This window comes from Oncorhynchus masou, chromosome 3 (genome assembly GCF_036934945.1).
Source record: "Oncorhynchus masou masou isolate Uvic2021 chromosome 3, UVic_Omas_1.1, whole genome shotgun sequence".
Classification (NCBI taxonomy): Eukaryota; Metazoa; Chordata; class Actinopteri; order Salmoniformes; family Salmonidae; genus Oncorhynchus; species Oncorhynchus masou.
The window spans coordinates 48,649,308-48,669,527 of NC_088214.1; the positions used below are offsets into that span (position 1 = coordinate 48,649,308).

At 40.9% G+C, this 20,220-nt stretch overlaps 1 protein-coding gene across 1 annotated transcript in view; it reads right to left on the reverse strand.

The window, feature by feature from the left end:
• Positions 1 to 18,786, reverse strand: part of pex5lb (peroxisomal biogenesis factor 5-like b) — a 161,151-nt gene extending 142,365 nt beyond the window's left edge. Inside the window, exon 1 of the mRNA XM_064943118.1 lies at positions 18,434 to 18,786. Coding sequence (XP_064799190.1) covers positions 18,434 to 18,448 — 15 coding nt within the window. The 5' untranslated portion in view covers positions 18,449 to 18,786. The remainder of the gene's footprint in view (positions 1 to 18,433) is intronic.
• Between the last annotated feature and the right edge of the window lie 1,434 nt (positions 18,787 to 20,220).

Here is a 20,220-nt window from a genome sequence, read left to right on the forward strand (position 1 = left end):
CATAGGGTGTTCTGGTCATATAGGTTGTTTTACTTGGATGCTGTGTTTGTTCTACAAAATGGACAGAGACGTTTAAAAAGGGTAGGTTCACTTTTTAAACAGTTAGGATAGAGGCAGTATGGTTTGCATGTCCCAAATGTGTGGCCTAATCAGATCTTAGTAACTTCCAATCACGGTTTGTCTATGCAATTTTAAAATTGCGAACCATGCCCCTATCGCTCCTATTGTTGTTTTGTTAGGTGGTGACTAACTTTGTTAGTCAGAAAGGATCTTGTTCAAAGCACTTTTTTTTAAATCAGTGCTGGATTATGGTGATATTGTCTATTTGCCTCAGCATGTACCTTAAACTGTGGACACAGTGTATCATGGTGCTTTAAGATGTATCACCAACGCTAGATCACTCACCCATCACGTATCTGTATGCTATGGTGCAATGGCCCTCTCTCTCCACCAGGAGGCTAAAGCACTGGGGTATTTCTGTGTACAAAGCATTGATGGGGCAAGTCCCTTTGTATCCCTGTTCCCTACTGACCAGATCAGTCACTAAATACAGTCTTCGTTCACAGTCGCTGCTGCCCTTGTCTGTTCCTAAGTTTAGAACTGAGATTGGTTTTGTATTTGATGTATTATATTTCCCAGTTTTGCCTTCTTGCCAGGAGACCCTCGCAAAAGAGGTTTTTAACCTCAATGGATCTTACCTTGTTGAATAAACATGTAAAATAAACATTAGCTATGGCTATTTAAACAAATCTGAATCCAGGACTTAAACACTGTCTGAAAAACCATGATTATGTCTAAAAGGTCAACCTACCCTTTAAAAGCACATGCAAGACCAAGCCAGGAGCAAGGACTGGACCTCAGACTCATTGAGTCACCAATATTGCCATTTAGCCAAAAAATCCGTAATTGTTTAGCCCAACTTAAACATTTAGCACCTTGTGCCGCCCACAGCTTCTCATTTTCACAACTGTTTTCTCTTCAGAGGCATCAACTTGACATGGCCATTAAATTCCTATCAAAGAGCTGGGACAAATCAACCTTGAGCCATAAACCGCAGGAGGGAGGACATTTATGAGTTAAGATGGGTCTCACCATCTTTTCTTCCCCTAAAGCTCATTCTTCAGCCCACAAAACAGCCATCTTCAGCTGCTGTGTCGTGCTCTCCCTTTACATTTTTACAGAGGGTGGCCAAAGAGGCAAAGTCTCAAAACACCATGATTGTGTAATGAAACCATGAAAAGTAGTGCACCTAAACTGAGATCTGGTGTTTGGAGGGTGTTTGAATGTAAACCCAATGTAGTGCTTTAATTAATACACAGAATGTGTTTTAAAACAGAAATGAAGTTTACTAAAAAACGCAAAGTGGTTATTCAACCTGAATATTGGTGTTTTTAAGAGAGCATTGTGAAAACACTTTCAGGGGATTCAATGCATGTAAAACACAAAAACAATGTTTCTCATACAATCAATGGTTCAGAAATGCAAATGGTATATACCCTAAATATTGACTGATAAGGGCCTCTGGAGAATATTTTTGTGGATTTCCACCTTTATTTTTTCCCCTGCTTTATTTAGACAGATTGGAAACAGGAGGGGTAATAAGATAGTACATTTCTATGGAATGTTACCCACTCAACCACACTAAGAAATTATTCTGGGGTGAATTGAAATTGACAAAGAAAACAAAATAAACCTATTTAATAAAAATGAACGCACATCGTGCAGAGCCCGTGGTCTAGCAGTAAAGCACCCGGCTTAGACACTTCATCCCTCTCCCTTCTGAAGACCGGGATTAAATTCTCCGCTCCAACCCTTCAAATCGTTTCCCCCCCTGTCATTTCATAACTGTCTCAAAGTGTAAAAAATAACCCCAAAATCTATCTTTTTAAATGTGTGCAAGTTATTTCAATTTGTTCATTTAATTTTACCAAAAATAAATGCATGAAAAAATACAACTTAATATATTGCTCAAAATGTAAGTATCTTCATGAGAATAACCAAAGAGAGAAAACAGTGATTGAACTAATCACCTTGCATGTCCTATCTTGCCAGGAACTCTGTTTTTAAAGGATTGTGGGTAATTCAACATTTGTAGACTTCATGATTCTTTCACACAATGTTGTATGCAAATGGTTGAAGAAAGAGTATATTTATATATTAGTATTAAGCTTGTTGTGCGATGAGGTGTAATGGATACCAAAACAGTCAGGCAAATTGCAGTTAAATGAGGACAGCACCCATTCATGATTGTTAACGGAAGAGGCAAGTGCAGAATCCTCAAATCTTTAAGTTCAACCTCCAGTTACTGCTGGTGGTTTGAACACTGTGCTTGACAATACCAGCTAAAATGACAAATTATCAAATACATAAAACATTAATCATGAAGACACTTCAGAAAAAGGGATCTAATTCTGTACTAAATGGAACTCGAAAACACAAAAAAGGCATTTAAAATTGTTTCTGTTAGTGCTCCCAGTCCCTGGCAAGGTGTTGCCCAAAACTTGATTTAGTTACAAGATTAATTTAATTTCAAAACATCTCAGGATGATGAGTTTCAAAACTTAGTAGTATTAAAGTAGTATTAGTAGTATTATTAGTAGTATTATTTCAAAACTTAGCATAGTTAAGTATCCTTCAAGTTGTTTCTCTTACAAAGCACTTCATTTTAACAGCGCACTCTATACGTCACCAACCCTCGAAGGGCCGAATTTGACATTGACGGAAATGGACAAGTACGCAGCCAATGCTTCTTCCATTAGAGATGACAGAGAGACAGACTTCTATGTGTATATAATAGCTATCGGTCAGACCTACATGACATATAGCCATGCGTGCAGGGTTGCAAAGGGTCGGAAACTCTCCGGGAAATTTTCCATGGGAAGTTAGGCCCTGGAATTTTGCTTAAATTCATCCCCCAAAAAAAGTTAGCCTTTTTTTGTGGGATACAGATAAGGCCATTCTAGGTCTTGTGGCATATTTGGGTTAAACTATCCACTGATTCAATGGAATTGCAACTCTCTGCATGCACAGTGCATTCTTCCATCACATGTACAGCTGATTCTCAAGATCTTTCACACTAATGAGAAGCTATTGAGCCCACACTACTACACTGTCTGAGCCAAGGACAACATGCTTTCTGGTAAGTTTTGATTACAATACCGGGTGGGGTATTGTAATCGAATAGAAGTCCCTCTATTTCTATTTGAGGTGAAAAGGATGAATCAGACACCTTATCGATAGCAACAGCTCATGGTCATCCTGGAATCAGAAATTATTTGACTCAATGGAGGAACGTAGTCAGAGAAATACTGATGAATGTCTTGCTTGAGCTGTGCATGCAACTGGTTCACCAACTGGCTCACAGGTAATGTGTATTGGAAGAGATTTCTGAATGTTCTTACCCCTCCAACCAGACATGCTTTATCTATTGATTTGCTGGATGCAGAGGTCAAGTGAAGGTCAAGCAAATCATAGAGAAAGCACAAAAGGACCAACTGACATGTAAGTGATTCTCTCGTTAACACAGGTGTGAGCGTTGATGAAGACAAGGCTGGAGATCACTCTGTCATGCTGATTGAGTTTGAATAACAGACTGGAAACTTCAAAATGAGGGTGGTGCTTGGAATCATTGCTCTTCCTCTGTCAACCATGGTTACCTGCAAGGAAACACGTGCCATCATCATTGCTTTGCACAAAAAGGGCTTCACAGGGAAGGATATTGCTGCCAGTAAGATTGCACCTAAATCAACCATTTATAAGATCATCAAGAACTTCAAGGAGAGCGGTTCAATTGTTGTGAAGAAGGCTTCAGGGCGCCCAAGAAAGTCCAGCAAGCACCAGGACCGTCTCCTACAGTTGATTCAGCTGCGGGATCAGGGCACCACCAGTACAGAGCTTGCTCAGGATGGGCAGCAGGCAGGTGTGAGTGCATCTGCACGCACAGTGAGGCGAATACTTTGAGGATGGCCTGGTGTCAAGAAGGGCAGCAAAGAAGCCACTTCTCTCCAGGAAAAACATCAGGGACAGACTGACATTATTCAAAGGGTACAGGTATTGGACTCCTGAGGACTGGAGTAAAGTCATTTTCTCTGATGAATCCCCTTTCCGATTGTTTGGGGCATTCGGAAAAAAGCTTGTCCGGAGAAGACAAGGTGAGCGCTACCATCAGTCCTGTGTCATGCCAACAGTAAAGCATCAGGAGACCATTCATGTGTGGGGTTGCTTCTCAGCCAAGGGAGTGGGCTCACTCACCATTTTGCCTAAGAACACAGCCATGAATAAAGAATGGTACCAACACATCCTCCGAGCAACTTCTCCCAACCATCCAGGAACGGTTTGGTGACAAACAATGCCTTTTCCAGCACGATCGAGCACCTTGCCATAAGGCAAAAGTGATAACTAAGTGGCTCGGGGAACAAAACATCAATATTTTGGGTTCATGGCCAGGAAACTCCCCAGACCTTAATCCCACTGAGAACTTGTGGTCAACCCTCAAGAGGCGGGTGGACAAACAAAAAAACACAAATTCTGACAAACTCCAAGCATTGATTATGCAAGAAGGGGCTGCCGTCAGTCAGGATGTGGCCCAGAAGTTAATTGACAGCATGCCAGGGCGGATTGCAGAGGTATTGAAAAAGAAGGGTCAACACTGCAAATATTGACTCTTTGCATCAACTTCATGTAATTCTTAGCAGTCTGGCGAAGTACACTTCCAAGTAAGGGCTTTGAGATGGAGATGCAATATGGCAGTCGTGCCAACATATCTCATCAGCCACCTGGTGGAACGGACTTTGTGGATCTTAGGCTCTTTACCCTGTTGCCTCCATCATCCTCCAAATCACACCTACATCAGCCATCTTAAAAGTGCAACTGGTCCTTGTTTGGGAACACACCAGCTGACCAACACAAGGGTTGAAAAATTGGTGGCCCTCTGGGCAAATGTGAGGCTTTTTGAGCCTGGCAACGAGCCATCCTCAACAAGGCTGGAAAGTGACAGTGAAGATGAGACCTCAGAGTCTGATGTTCAAGACGTGGACATTGAGGAGGATCAGGGAGAAGACATGGAAGCCTGACAGGAAGACAACCAAAGCTTTAGTTTCTAGAGTATAATTTTACAGATGTATGTTGAAAACATTTTTAGGAGATGGAATGGATCATTCAATAGTCCCTTTTGTGTTCAGTGAAATCATCCATATATGGTAAATATATCCAATGCAAAAAACATGGAATTAATATTCATATGTTTCTGTTAATACCCACAGACAATTTCCACCTCTGAATATTCCCCAAAATGTGCAACCTTACATGTGAGGTAAAGGAATAGATCAATCTAGGGGGACTGAACAGGGAATCATGCAGACAGATTATAGTATAGAGAGGAAACAAATAGCCTACATGCCTGCCCTGGGTCAAAACACCAATACAAGTGCATGTAAGAAGCGAAAAGGTCTCAATTTTGAATTTTCACCATGATCAGAAATGAAATACTTGTGAGGATCAGTAATATAGATTCTCATTGTTTCAACTTTGTTCTAACTTTCCATTACTATGTACAGAATAGCTCTACTAGCACTTGTGAAAGTTGTGTTGTGCAGATAATGCACCACCAATATTTAGGGCAGGGTTACTCAAAGCTGAGCTTTGAGGTCCAGAATACTCCAGAGTACTTATTTTCCTGGTAGTTAAAAAGGGGCAGTGCAGTCAATGTGATTATCCTGTTTTTTTAAATGACATTTCCACACTGTTGTCTAAATAATACTGAAACTATGAAAATGGTGATAATGCCCTTTTCGTGTAAGAGCTGTTTGAGAAAAAATGCCTGGAATTCCAGACGGTTCAGGTGAGAGGAGTTTTTGGCCCAGATCATGACTACTGATAAACCGGTGAAATTTTTTGGCTGATACAGATAGCTGAAATTTTCCTTGCTAAAAAAACCTGATACCGATAACCAATATTAAAAATGTTAGCGGCCTTTTAAGCATTCTAGTACAGTTAAACAGTTAACACACACACACACACGGATGCAGCGGTCTAAGGCACTGCATCTCAGTGCAAGAGGCATCACTAGAGTCCCTGGTTCGAATCCAGGTTGTATCACCAATGGGAGGGGAGGCGCACAATTGACCCAGCATCGTCCGGGTTTGGCAGCATTGTAAATAAGTATTTGTTAACTGACTTGCCTAGTTAAATAATGGTTACACACACATACAGAACACAAAAAAAACACAAAAAACTGGCATATGTACATATGTCCCCATTACCAGTAAAACATAATCAAAACCTATTTCTTTCACTTACTTGCTGTGCTGTTTCGTTGTTCATTTGTTCAGTCTCAACCAGGATTTCATCATACATGTCAGGCAGTGAAGTTTCAGCTCTCGGTCCGTGGCCTGTCTTCTTCGGTGCACGCTGTCACTGTGTCTGTTTCCATCTTGTCCAGCTGTGTATGTAACATTTCCCGTAAACCCTGTTTCTCTGCATCGAAGTAGCAGTCCATGTACCTAGCATCGAGCATGCTGGCGACACAGTAAAGACAGAATGCCACCGAATCGCTTTGTTGAGCAGGCGTTTAAAATCGGCAGGTTTTCCTACTTACAAAGCATGTAGAAGTCTGTAATTTTTATCATAGGTTCACTTCAACTGTGAGAGACGGAACAAAAAAAACAAATCCAGAAAATCACATTATGATTTTTAAGTAATTAATTTGCATTTTATTGCATGACATAAGTATTTGATACATCAGAAAAGCAGTATATTAATATTTGGTACAGAAACCTTTGTTTGTAACTACAGAGATCATACATTTCCTGTAGTTCTTGACCAGGTTTGCACACACTGCAGCAGGGATTTTGACCCACTCCTCCATACAGACCTTCTCCAGCAAGTTTCGGCTGTCGCTGGGCAATACGGACTTTCAGCTTCCTTCAAAGATTTTCTATTGGGTTCAGGTCTGGAGACTGGCTAGGCCTCTCCAGGACCTTGAGATGCTTCTTACGGAGCCACTCCTTAGTTGCCCTGGCTGTGTGTTTCGGGTCGTTGTCATGCTGGAAGACCCAGCCATGACCCATCTTCAATGCTCTTACTGAGGGAAGGAGGTTGTTGGTCAAGATCACGCGATACATGGCCCCATCCAGCCTCCCCTCAATACAGTTCAGTCGTCCTGTCCCCTTTGCAGAAAAGCATCCCCAAAGAATGATGTTTCCACCTCCATGCTTCACGGTTGGGATGGTGTTCTTGGGGTTGTACTCATCCTTCTTCCTCCAAACACGCAAGTGGAGTTTAGACCAAAAAGCTCTATTTTTGTCTCATCAGACCACATGACCTTCTCCCATTCCTCCTCTGGATCATCCAGATGGTCATTGGCAAACTTCAGACGGGCCTGGACATGCGCTGGCATGAGCAGGGGAACCTTGCGTGCGCTGCAGGATTTTAATCCATGACGGTGTAGTGTGTTGCTGATGGTTTTCTTTGAGACTGTGGTCTCAACTCTTCAGGTCATTGACCAGGTCCTGCCGTGTCTTTCTGAGCTGATCCCTCACCTTCCTCATGATCATTGGAGCCCCAGACCGAGGGTGATTGACTGTCATCTTGAACTTCTTCCATTTTCTAATAATTGTGCCAACAGTTGTTGCCTTCTCACAAAGCTGCTTGCCTATTGTCCTGTAGCCCATCCCAGCCTTGTGCAGGTCTACAATTTTATCCCTGATGTCCTTACACGGCTCTCTGGTCTTGGCCATTGTGGAGAGGTTGGAGCCTGTTTGATTGAGTGTGTGGACAGGTGTCTTTTATACAGGTAACGAGTTCAAACAGGTGCAGTTAATACAGGTAATGAGTGGAGAACAGGAGGGGTTCTTTAAAAAAAACTAACAGGTCTGTGAGAGCTGGAATTCTTACTGGTTGGTAGGTGATCAAATACTTATGTCATGCAATAAAATGCAAATTAATTACTTAAAAATCATACAATGTGATTTTCTGGATTTTTGTTTTAGATTCCGTCTCTCACAGTTGAAGTGTACCTATGATAGAAATTACAGACCTCTACATGCTTTGTAATTAGGAAAACCTGCAAAATCGGCAGTGTATCAAATACTTGTTTTCCCCACTGTATATACATTTTTGTAATAATGACAATTGCAACAATACTGAATGAGCAATGAACACTTTTATTTTAACTTAATATAATACATATGGGCTTTTGGATGGGTGTTCTTAAGGTGATTCCACAGGTTGGTGGTATGTTTTGATTTAGCCGTTGCTGACCCCATGTTTACATCTTTATCACAAATAAGACACCTTGCTTTCCCTGGTGCCAATTCCATGTAATAGTCCCATACTGGTGCTCTGCTTTTCTCTGCCATCTGTAAACACACAGCTCTGAAGTGACAATGATACTGAAGAGTCTGCTTAGGGTACAAATACTCTCAACTGTTTGAATAAAAATAGAGCTTAAGTTACCTGTGATGAATGTTGAAAACAGAAACTGTCATTTCTATATGCAGGAAATCCTATTTTAATAATGGACATGGTTAGAATTGACTACCAAAGTGCGAGTCATAATTCCCATGACACCTTCTAGCAAAATCTGAAAAGCGGTTCCTTCATTAATTTATTCCATAGGATATTTTTAGATTCACTTAAATTAAGGTCTGTGTTTCGTGTAGGATTACACCACCTTGCCAATTTTATAACTGTGTAGATATCCATAGGACAAGATAACTCTGATCGATAAATATAAGCGAAGATTTAAAAAAAAAAATGTGGTGGTTTCTGAAAATATTTTGACAAACATTACCTTATCCTAGTGAGATTTACATGGGTATCAAAACGCAGAGGCAGTTTAAGTCTGCACGAAACACAGACCTTATTTGAAGTAGATCAAGACATTCTCTATGGAAGACATGAACGGTAAAATAACGAAGGAACCTCAAGTTCAGTCGCAAGTTATTACAGGAATTATAACACGTCAATTATTTCTCTCTAAACCATATACCTTTGACTATTACGGGCCTGCTGCTGCCTACCACCCCTCAGTCAGACTGCTCTATCAAATATCAAATCATAGACTTATAGAACTATAATAAACACACAGAAATGCAAGCCTTAGGTCAAATCCGAAAACTATCACCTCGAAAACAAAACGTTTATTCCGTTACGCATTTTATCTAACGAGTGGCATCCATAAGTTTAAATATTTCTGTTACATTGCACAACCTTCAATGTTTTTTCATAATTATGTAAAATTCTGGCAAATTAGTTCGCAAAGAGCCAGGCGGCCCAAACTGTTGCATATACCCTGACTCTGCGTGCAATGAACGCAAGAGAAGTGACACAATTTCACCTGGTTAATATTGCCTGCTAACCTGGATTGCTTTTAGCTAAATATGTAGGTTTAAAAATATATACTTCTGTGTATTGATTTTAAGAAAGGCATTGATGGTTATGGTTAAGTACACATTGAAGCAACGACAGTCGTTGATTGATTGTTTTTTTATAAGATAAATTTAATGCTAGCTAGCAACTTACCTTGGCTTACTGCATTCGCATAACAGGCAGGCTCCTCGTAAGGCAGGTGGTTAGAGCGTTGGACTAGTTAACTGTTAGGTTGCAAGATTGGATTCCCCAGAGCTGACAAGGTAAAAACCTGTCGTTCTGGCACGTTCCTAGGCAGTCATTGAAAATAAGAATGTGTTCTTAACTAACTTGCCTAGTTAAATAAAAATTAAATAAAAAGGTGTAAAAAAATATTAATAATAATAAAAATATGCGCCCAAAAATACCGATTTCGGCCATTTAATCGGCCATTGCGATGAATCGGTCGACCCCTAGTTTCAAAGCCATGACAGAGGGTATCACGTCTGCTGCAGGCGCAGTTGATGAGCTTATTTCTCCAGTCAGTTGTTCAAATGGAGCTAGCTAGTGTGTTCAGGTTTAAAAGTTTCAAACATGTTCTCAAATGCCATTAAAATGGCAGCAGCGGTATGACAACCAGCACATTCATGAGCAATAAGACTTTCCTCAGTACGGAATCCTCCACCACCCACTGTGATGTCAGACTCAGCATGTTCATGGGGCTGATATCACTGGTCCAAATGTCAGTCGTTAAGCTAATAGCAGTGACGCTATTACTGTGTAACTCCGGTAGGGCAACATCTGAAAAACAGCACACTTGGTAGTGTGTACCGAAGCCCGACCAGTCGGTGAAAGCCAACATCACCCACGACAGAGAACGGTTGATTGTCAAGGGCAATAAAAATCCATTATCTTGGCGTTGTCTCGCTGAAATTTTCTTAATCTTTCAAATGACTCCTCGAGCCACACAGCAGACGTTGTGGGCTAGGTTAAGAATGCTGTGTTGCATGTGTAGCGCTACATTTTACGTGGGGTCATTACGTCATGTGCCTACATTATATAGGCACGTCAGCTTTGACATCGGTTTTACACATCGGCGTTAAACTAGACAGACGTCGGCCGATTTCTGATAAGTTCACCAATATATCGTGCATCCCTAATCATGACATCAATCTGATTATTTCTTACCAATGACCAGAAAGCTTCTATTTGCATATGGATCCTCCTACTTTGAAGGGGTAAAGTCTACACCCCTCAAACTCAACTCTGGACCTCGAAGATAGTTCCACTGCATTTTTCCATTGTTCCGCTCTAATCAGGAACTGATTTAAACCAGGGACACCAGCTGTGTGCAATTAATTATCAGGTAGAATAGAAAACCAGCAAGCCCAGGACCTCGTATGGTAAGATTTGAGTACTCCTGGTCTAGACGATCCTATCCACCAAATCAGGGCTGTGTATGTAAATATGTACAGTTGCATCAATAAGCCCACACAATCAGACTGGGCACAGGGATATAAATCATAAAAAATATAAATAAAATGTTTAAAAAAGAGACTGCATGGGGGGGGTACTTTAAGTATTGTACAGATTGTCCACTTATCTGACATCAAGGTTCTCACTTAGTGTCTCTTCTCAGTATTCAGGTGTATTTGGCCTTCCACCCTGACATGCATATACTGTGCATTGAGTACTCATGTTCGTGAGATAAAACTTGATGCCTGCCAAATAGTGTCCCGTCAGCATTTTTGCATCAGCATGGTTTGAGGAGCATTGCAGTATAGGAGGCTAGCATATGATGTATAGTGACAAAAATGCACTTCCTTGGAATCTTCCAACAGGCATGAATCAAATGCTGCAAACCTATCATGTTTGACAACTTTTTCATCATATTCAGTCAGGGATTGTTACTCAAGATAAGAATTATCTAGTTTAAGTCTTTGCCTTGGCAAAATGCTTTTAAAAGATTAGAGCGCATAGTGCACAAAAAGGGATCTAAAAGGCTTAAAGTGAAGTATCTGTAGCGCTAAATGTAGCGCTACACTTGCAACACAGCATTCTTAACCTAGCCCACAAAGTCTGCTGTGTGGATCGAGCATTTGAAAGATTAAGAACATTTCAACAACTTGAAGGTGAAATTAGTAGGGGTTGCTTAACTTTTTCCACAAAAAATGTTACAGCCTTATTCTAAAATAGATTTAAAAAAATGTTTTAATCTATCTCCACACAATATCCCATCATGACACAGAGAAAACAGGTTTAGAATTGTTTACATATGTATTAAAAATAAAAAACAGAAATACCTTATTTACTTAAGTATTTGGACCCTTTGCTAAGAGACTCCAAATTGAGCTCGGGTGCATCCTGTTTCCATTGGCCATCCTTGAGATGTTTCTACAACTTCAATGGACTCCACCTGTGATAAATTCAATTGATTGGACATGATTTGGAAAGACATACACCTCTCTATATAAGGTCCCACAGTTGACAGTGCATGTCAGAGCAAAAACTAAGCCATGAGGTGGAAGGAATTGTCCGTAGAGCTCCTAGACAAGATTGTGTCCAGGCACAGCAGCATTGAAGGTCCCCAGAACACAGTGGCCTCCGTTCTTCAACGGAAGAAAACTGGAACCACCAAGACTTCCTAGAGCTGGCCAAACTGAGCAATCAGGGGAGAAGGGAGGTGACCAAGAACACAATGGTCACTGGCACCGCTTCAAAGTTCCTCTGTGGAGAGGGGAGAACCTTCCAGAAGGACAACCATCTCTGCAGCACACCACCAATCAGGTATTTATGGTAGAGTGGCCAGATGGAAGCCACCCCTCAGTAAAAGGCACGACAGCCCACTTAGAGTGTGCCAACAGGCACCTAAAGACTCAGACCATGAGGAAAAATGTTCTTTGGTCTGATGAAACCAAGATTGAACTATTTGGCCTGAATGCAAAGTGACACGTCTGGAGGAAGCATGGTGGTGGCTGCACCATGCTGTGGGGATGTTTTTCAGAGGGAGAGACTGGGAGACTAGTCAGGCTCGAGGGAAAGATGAACGGAGAGATCCTTGATGAAAACCTGCTCCAGAAGAGCTCAGGACCTCAGACTAGGGTGAAGGTTCACCTTCCAACAGGACAATGACCCTCAGCACACAGCCAAGACAATGCAGGAGTATTTGTACTTATTATGGATCCCCATTAGCTGCTGCTTTAGCTGCTCTTCCTGGGGTCCAGCAAGAGCAGCTCTTCCTGGGGTCCAGCAAAAGTAAGGCAGTTTATACATTTTAAAACATTACAATACATTCACAGAATTCAAGCCCCTACCACATATATACAGTACTAAATCCATGTGTATGTACAGTGTGTATGTGATCATGTGTGTAAGCATTTGTCTGTGCCAATGTTTGTGTTGCTTCACAGTCCCCGCTGTTCCATAAGGTGTTTTTTAAATCTAATTTTACTGTTTGTATCAGTTACTTGATGTGGAATAGAGTTCCATGTAGTCATGGCTCTATGTAGTACTGCACGCCTCAGTCTGTTCTAGAGGTTGACCGATTAATCGGAATGTCTGACAAATTAGAGCCGATTTTCATAATCTGCATTTTTGGACACCGATTGTGGACGATTTATTTTTCACCTTTATTTAACTAGGCAAGTCAGTTAAGAACACATTCTTATTTTCAATGACGGCCTACAAATGGTGGGTTAACTGCCTTGTTCCCAGGCAGAACGGCAGATTTTTAACTTGTCAGCTCGGGGATTCGATCTTGCAACCTTCCGGTTACTTGTCCAACGCTCTAACCGCTAGGCTACCTGCCGCTTCTCTGGAGTGATGAATCACGCTTTACTAGTCCAACACTCTAACCACCTGCCTTACATTGCACTCCACGAGGAGCCTGTGTGGCAGGCTGACTACCTGTTATGCGAGCGCAGCAAGAAGCCAAGGTAAGTTGCAAGCTAGCATTAAACTTAATAATTTTAATAATCATAATTTTGCACGCCCAATTTTTCAGTTTTTGATTTGTTAAAAAAGTTTGAAATATCCAATAAATGTCGTTCCACTTCATGATTGTGTCCCACTTGTTGTTGATTCTTCACAAAAAAATACAGTTTTATATCTTTATGTTTGAAGCCTGAAATGTGGCAAAAGGTCGCAAAGTTCAAGGGGGCCGAATACTTTCGCAAGGCACTGTATTTAAACCTGCATATTTAGTTAATATTGCCTGCTAACATGATTTTTAACTAGAGAAATTGTGTCACCTCTCTTGTGTTCCGTGCAAGCAGAGTCAGGGTATATGCAGCAGTTTGGGCCGCCTGGCTCGTTGCGAACTGTGTGAAGGCCATTTATTAACAAAGACCGTAATAAATTTGCCAGAATTGTACATAATTATAACATTGAAAGGTTGTACAATGTAACAGCAATATTTAGATTTAGGGATCCCACCCGTTAGATAAAATACGGAACGGTTCCGTATTTAACTGAAAGAATAAAACATTTGATTTCTCAATGATCATTTCCGGATTCGACCATATTAATGACCTAAGGCTCGTATTTCTGTGTGTTATTATGTTAAAATTAAATCTATGATTTGATAGAGCAGTCTGACTGAGCGGTGGTAGGCAGCAGCAGGCTTCATTCAGTAAGCATTCATTCAAACAGCACTTTCGTGTGTTTGCCAGCAGCTCTTCGTTGTGCTTCAAGCATTGAAGTTTTTATGACTTCAAGCCTATCAACTCCCGAGATTAAGCTGGTGTAACTGATGTGAAATGGCTAGCTAGCCAGCGGGGTGCGCACTAATAGCATTTCAATCGGTGACGGCACTCGCTCTGAGACCTTGAATTAGTTGTTCCCCTTGCTCTGCAAGGGCAGCGGCATTTGTGGAGCAAAGGATAACAATCCTTCGAGGCTGGCTGTTTTAGATGTGTTCCTGGTTCGAGCCCAGGTAGGGGCAAGGAGAGGGACGGAAGCTATACAGTTACACTGGCAATACTAAAGTGCCTATAAAAACATCCAACAGTCAAAGGTATATGAAATACAATGGTATAGAGAGAAATAGTCCTATAATAACTACAGCCTAAAACTTCTTACCTGGGAATATTGAAGACTGATGTTAAAAGGAACCACCAGCTTTCATATGTTCTCATGTTCTGAGCAAGGAACTTAAACATTAGCTTTCTAACATGGCACATATTGCACTTTTACTATCTTCTCCAACACTTTGTTTTTGCATTATTTAAACCAAATTGAACATGTTTCATTATTTATTTGAGGCTAAATTGATTTTATCAAATCAAAAGACAATTATAATGACAGACAGAAATATGAACCTTAGGTTATTAATATGGTCAAATCCGGAAACGATAATTTCGAAAACAAAATGTTTATTCTTTCAGTGAAATACAGAACCGTTCCCTATTTTATCTAACGGGTGGCATCCATAAGTCTAAATAGTGCTGCTGCATTGCACAACATTCAATGTCATGTCATAATTGCGTAGAATTCCGGCAAATTAGTTTGCAACGAGCCAGGCGACCCATATACCCTGACTCTGCATGCAATGAAAGCAAGAGAAGTGCCACAATTTACCTAGTTTAATATTGCCTGCTAACCTGAATTTCTTTTAACTAAATATGCAGGTTTAAAAATATACACTTGTGTATTGATTTTAATTAAGGCGTTGATGTTCATGGTTAAGTACACTTTGGTGCAACGACAGTGCTTTTTTCGCGAATGTGCTTGTTAAATCACCCGTTTGGCGAAGTCGGCTATGATTCAATGATAAATTAACAGGCACTGTGGAGTGCAATGTAATCGGCCATGATCGGTGTCCAAAAATGCTGATTACCGATTGTTATGAAAACTTGAAAATTGACCCTAATTAATCGGCCATTTCGATTAATCAGTCGACCTCTACTCCCCATCCAACCTGACAGAGAGGATCTGCAGAAAATAATGGAGGAAACTCCCCAAATACAGGTGTACCAAGCTTGTAGCATCATAACCAAGAGAACAGCATCATAACCAAGAGAACTCAAGGCTGTAATCGCTGCCAAAGGTGCTTCACCTGTCCGGCGCCGACAGAGATGGCCGCCTCGCTTCGCGTTCCTAGGAAACTATGCAGTTTTTTGTTTTTTTACGTGTTATTTCTTACATTAGTACCCCAGGTCATCTTAGGTTTCATTACATACAGTCGAGAAGAACTACTGTATATAAGATCAGCGTCAACTCACCATCAGTACGACCAAGAATATGTTTTTCGCGACGCGGATCCTGTGTTCTGCCTTACAAACAGGACAACGGAATGGATTGCATGCAGCGACCCAAAAAACGACTCCGAAAAAGAGGGAAACGAGGCGGTCTTCTGGTCAGACTCCGGAGACGGGCACACCGTGCACCACTCCCTAGCATTCTTCTTGCCAATGTCCAGTCTCTTGACAACAAGGTTGATGAAATCCGAGCAAGGGTAGCATTCCAGAGGGACATCAGAGACTAACGTTCTGTGCTTCACGGAAACATGGCTCACTGGAGAGACGCTATCCGAAGCGGTGCAGCCAACGGGTTTCTCCACGCATCGTGCCGACAGAAACAAACACCTTTCTGGTAAGAAGAGGGGTGGGGGCGTATGCCTTATGGCTAACGAGGCATGGTGCGATGAAAGAAACATACAGGAACTCAAATCCTTCTGTTCACCTGATTTAGAATTCCTCACAATCAAATGTAGACCGCATTATCTACCAAGAGAATTCTCTTCGATTATAATCACAGCCGTATATATCCCCCCCCAAGCAGACACATCGATGGCTCTGAACAAACTTTATTTAACTATTTGCAAACTGGAAACCATTTATCCGGAGGCTGCATTCATTGTTGCTGGGGATTTTAACAAGGCTAATCTGAAAACAAGACTCCCTAAATTTTATCAGCATATCGATTGCGCAACCAGGGGCGGAAAAACCTTGGATCACTGTTACTCTAACTTCCGCGACGCATATAAGGCCCTGCCCCGCCCCCCTTTTGGAAAAGCTGACCACGACTCCATTTTGCTGATACCTGCCTACAGACAAAAACTAAAACAAGAAGCTCCCACGCTGAGGTCTGTCCAACGCTGGTCCGACCAAGCTGACTCCACACTCCAAGACTGCTTCCATCACCTGGACTGGGACATGTTTCGTATTGCGTCAGATAACAACATTGACGAATACACTGATTCGGTGATTCCGATGTTACAGGAAGGCCATAAAGATCATCAAGGACATCAACCACCCGAGCCACTGCCTGTTCACCCCGCTATCATCCAGAAGGTGAGGTCAGTACAGGTGCATCAAAGCTGGGACCGAGAGACTGAAAAACAGCTTCTATCTCAAGGCCATCAGACTGTTAAACAGCCACCACTAACATTGAGTGGCTGCTGCCAACACACTGACACTGACTCAACTCCAGCCACTTTAATAATGGGAATTGATGGGAAATTATGTAAATATATCACTAGCCACTTTAAACAATGCTACCTTATATAATGTTACTTACCCTACATTATTCATCTCATATGCATACGTATATACTGTACTCTATATCATCGACTGCATCCTTATGTAATACATGTATCACTAGCCACTTTAACTATGCCACTTTGTTTACATACTCATCTCATATGTATATACTGTACTCGATACCATCTACTGTATCTTGCCTATGCTGCTCTGTACCATCACTCATTCATATATCCTTGTGTACATATTCTTTATCCCCTTACACTGTGTATAAGACAGTAGTTTAGGAATTGTTAGTTAGATTACTTGTTGGTTATTACTGCATTGTCGGAACTAGAAGCACAAGCATTTCGCTACACTCGCATTAACATCTGCTAACCATGTGTATGTGACAAATAAAATTTGATTTGATTGATTTGATTTGATTTTCAACAAAGTACTGAGTAAAGGGTCTGAATACTTATGTAAATGTGATATTTCAGCTTTGTATTTTTATAAATTAGTAAACATTTCTAAAAACTAGTTTTTTTTGCTTTGTAGTTATGGGGTAGTGTGTAGATTGAGGGGGGATTTTTTTTTTTAATCCATTTTCGAATAAGGCTGTAACATAACAAAATGTGGAAAAAGTCAAGGGGTCTGAATACTTCCCGAATGCACTGTAAGAGGGAGTCCTAAAACGTGCTTTCAGCAGGCACAGCCATGATAGCTTAGATGTTGATAAGTGGTCCACTAATAGAAACCAAATAACAACTCACTCTCAATAAAGAAAACAGCAAGATGAACTGAAGTTTAAATCATTAAAAGATAAATTGGTCTCACTCATTGAAGTAAAGCTTGTAGGCATTCCCTGGCTGGTTCGTATAGACGGTGTACAAAACATTAACATCTCCCTAATAATTGAGTTTGCAGCCCCCTTTTGCCCTCAGAACAGCCTAAATTGGTTGGGCATGGACTCTACAAAGTGTCAAGACTTCCACAGGGATGCTGGCCCATGTTAACTCCAAAGCTTCCCATAGTTGTGTCAAATTGGCTGAATGTCCTTTGGGTGGTGGACCATTCTTGATACATAAGAGAAACTGTTGAGCATGAAAAATCCAGCAGCATTTGCAGTTCTTGACTCACTTAAACCAATGCGCCTGGCACCTACTACCATACCCTGTTCAAAGACACAAATCGTGTCTTGCCCATTCAACCTCTGAATGGCACACATACACAATCCATTTCTCAATTGTCTCAAGGGTTAAATCCCCTTTAACAAGTCTCCTCCCCTTCATCTACACTGATCGAAATGGATTTAACAAGTGACATCAATAAGGGATCATAGCTTTCACCTGGTCTCATGGAAAGAGCAGATGTTCCTAATGTTTAGTACACTCAGTGTGTTAAATGTTATTACTCTTGCAAAAACTACTTAATTTCTATCGTCATTCATCTTATGCCCGCACAATTTTTTTTATAGTAATTCATTTTACTTCCATAAAATGTCCTCAAGCAGTCTGTAGGCTATAGAATCACAGTTTTTTACTAGGTTATGTAGCCTACACGTGCCATTATGGCGTGAAAAACTGGCTTTTGGAGGACTGCTTTTAAAATCGTAAGCTTACCTGCACCTGGTACATAATTCAGTCAAACAGGAGGATTGTTGAAGTCGAATAGGGTAGTTCAGCACTTGGTTGCTGAACCTTTTCACCACAGAAGGCTTGGAAAGGCTGTCCCTTGCTCACGGAGTTGACTGAACACGGAGTTGACGCTGTTTTCGTATCCAGCTAGCTGCTCCACCATCGGCGAAGAGAGGTCCCGGACCATTAGTCAACGATCGGCGTTTCTCAAACCAGCCAAATTACTATCACAAACTAACGTATTGATTCTGCAATGAGCCCGGGTCATGTTTCCAATATTTACACAATTGTAAATAGTATTTGTTTCAAAATTGCAGCAGCATTGCGCTCGGGGCTATCTTTTTTAGGAGGATAGAATGAATGGAGCTTCGGTTGTCCCAACCCCTGAAGAGACAGCGCACTCTCGCTCTATGCGACTCGTCCGCTGACGTGCCCTCCGGAAATGAACGAGAATACAGCCCGAGTCAACGTGAGATGTCGTTAACCCGAAATGCTCTCTTGAGAAGACGCGGCAACATGAATATTTTATGACATTTCATAACAAGTACTGCACACAGTTGTGTTTTTACCCCCCCAAAATGATATTCTACTATTTTGCTGTGCAGGCAGACACGTGTTATGAAGGTTAAGAGCCTAAAAGCCAGCAAGATTCCCATGTCATCCATATGTACTTTTCAAAGAAATGGAGAAACAGAGCAGAATCTATGTAATTTTTCACTAGTCTACCAGAAGTGATAAAGAGTTAGGTTTGAGTGAAATAACTTTTTAAGAATCATAAGTCAACCTCTCAACTGAGGCAGCCTAATCAATTTAGTCCTTGTCGGCAGTAGCTGAGATGTAATTTAGCCAAAACATGCAACCGTGGAGTGCAGGCACGCTCGTGATGGGCGTTCCGGCTCTTTTCAGTGAACCGGCTCGTTCGGCTCAGCTCGTTTGGTTCCCAAACGGCTCTTTAAAAAAATATGTTTTGTATTTTTTCAAGTCAAACAGTTTGCGATAGTTTGACTATGATTGGTGTTAAAACAATTAGAATTAAATTATTAAATGAAATCATACTCTACCTTAAGCACAATGTATTTAAAAATGCATTGGTTTGTTATGAAAAAGAATGCTATTAAACATTTGCATGTGAGCTGAGCTGGTGGAAGAACAAGGCCTCTGTCTACCGACAGCTTACTAAAGTCATGACAGGGAGACTCTGCATAGTGGCCTCACCCGTTCCCTCTGAGAAGGTCTTCTCAAAAACAGGACAAATAATTACTGAGAGAAGAAACCGCATCAGCCCTTCGAAAGTGAGGCAGCTTGCATTTCTGAATGTAAATCTCTCATAAAAGCAACAGATGGTCAGCATTGCTGTGTGCTGCTGGTTATAACATGGCAATAAAGAAGAGAGAGATGAGGGACCAGTTTAATGTTTTAAGTGGGATGCTGCAGTTTTGCACATTGTTATTTATTTTTCTTTGATATGGAGCAATATTCTATTATTATGTTGTTCAGATTGTATTCATTTTGAATTGTTACATTTATATGCACCTTGTTTATATACATTAAAAAAGTTATACTTTAAATGCACATGTGTAATAGCATCCTGCTTTTTTACATTCATTTCAATTTGTGGGATGCTGCAGTTTTGCAAAAAATATTATTATTTTTTGATATGGTGCAATATTCTATTATGCTGTTCAGATTGTATTTGTTTTGAATGGTTAGATTTATATGCACGTTGTTTATATACATTAAAAAGTTATACTGTAAATGCAAATGTTTAATAG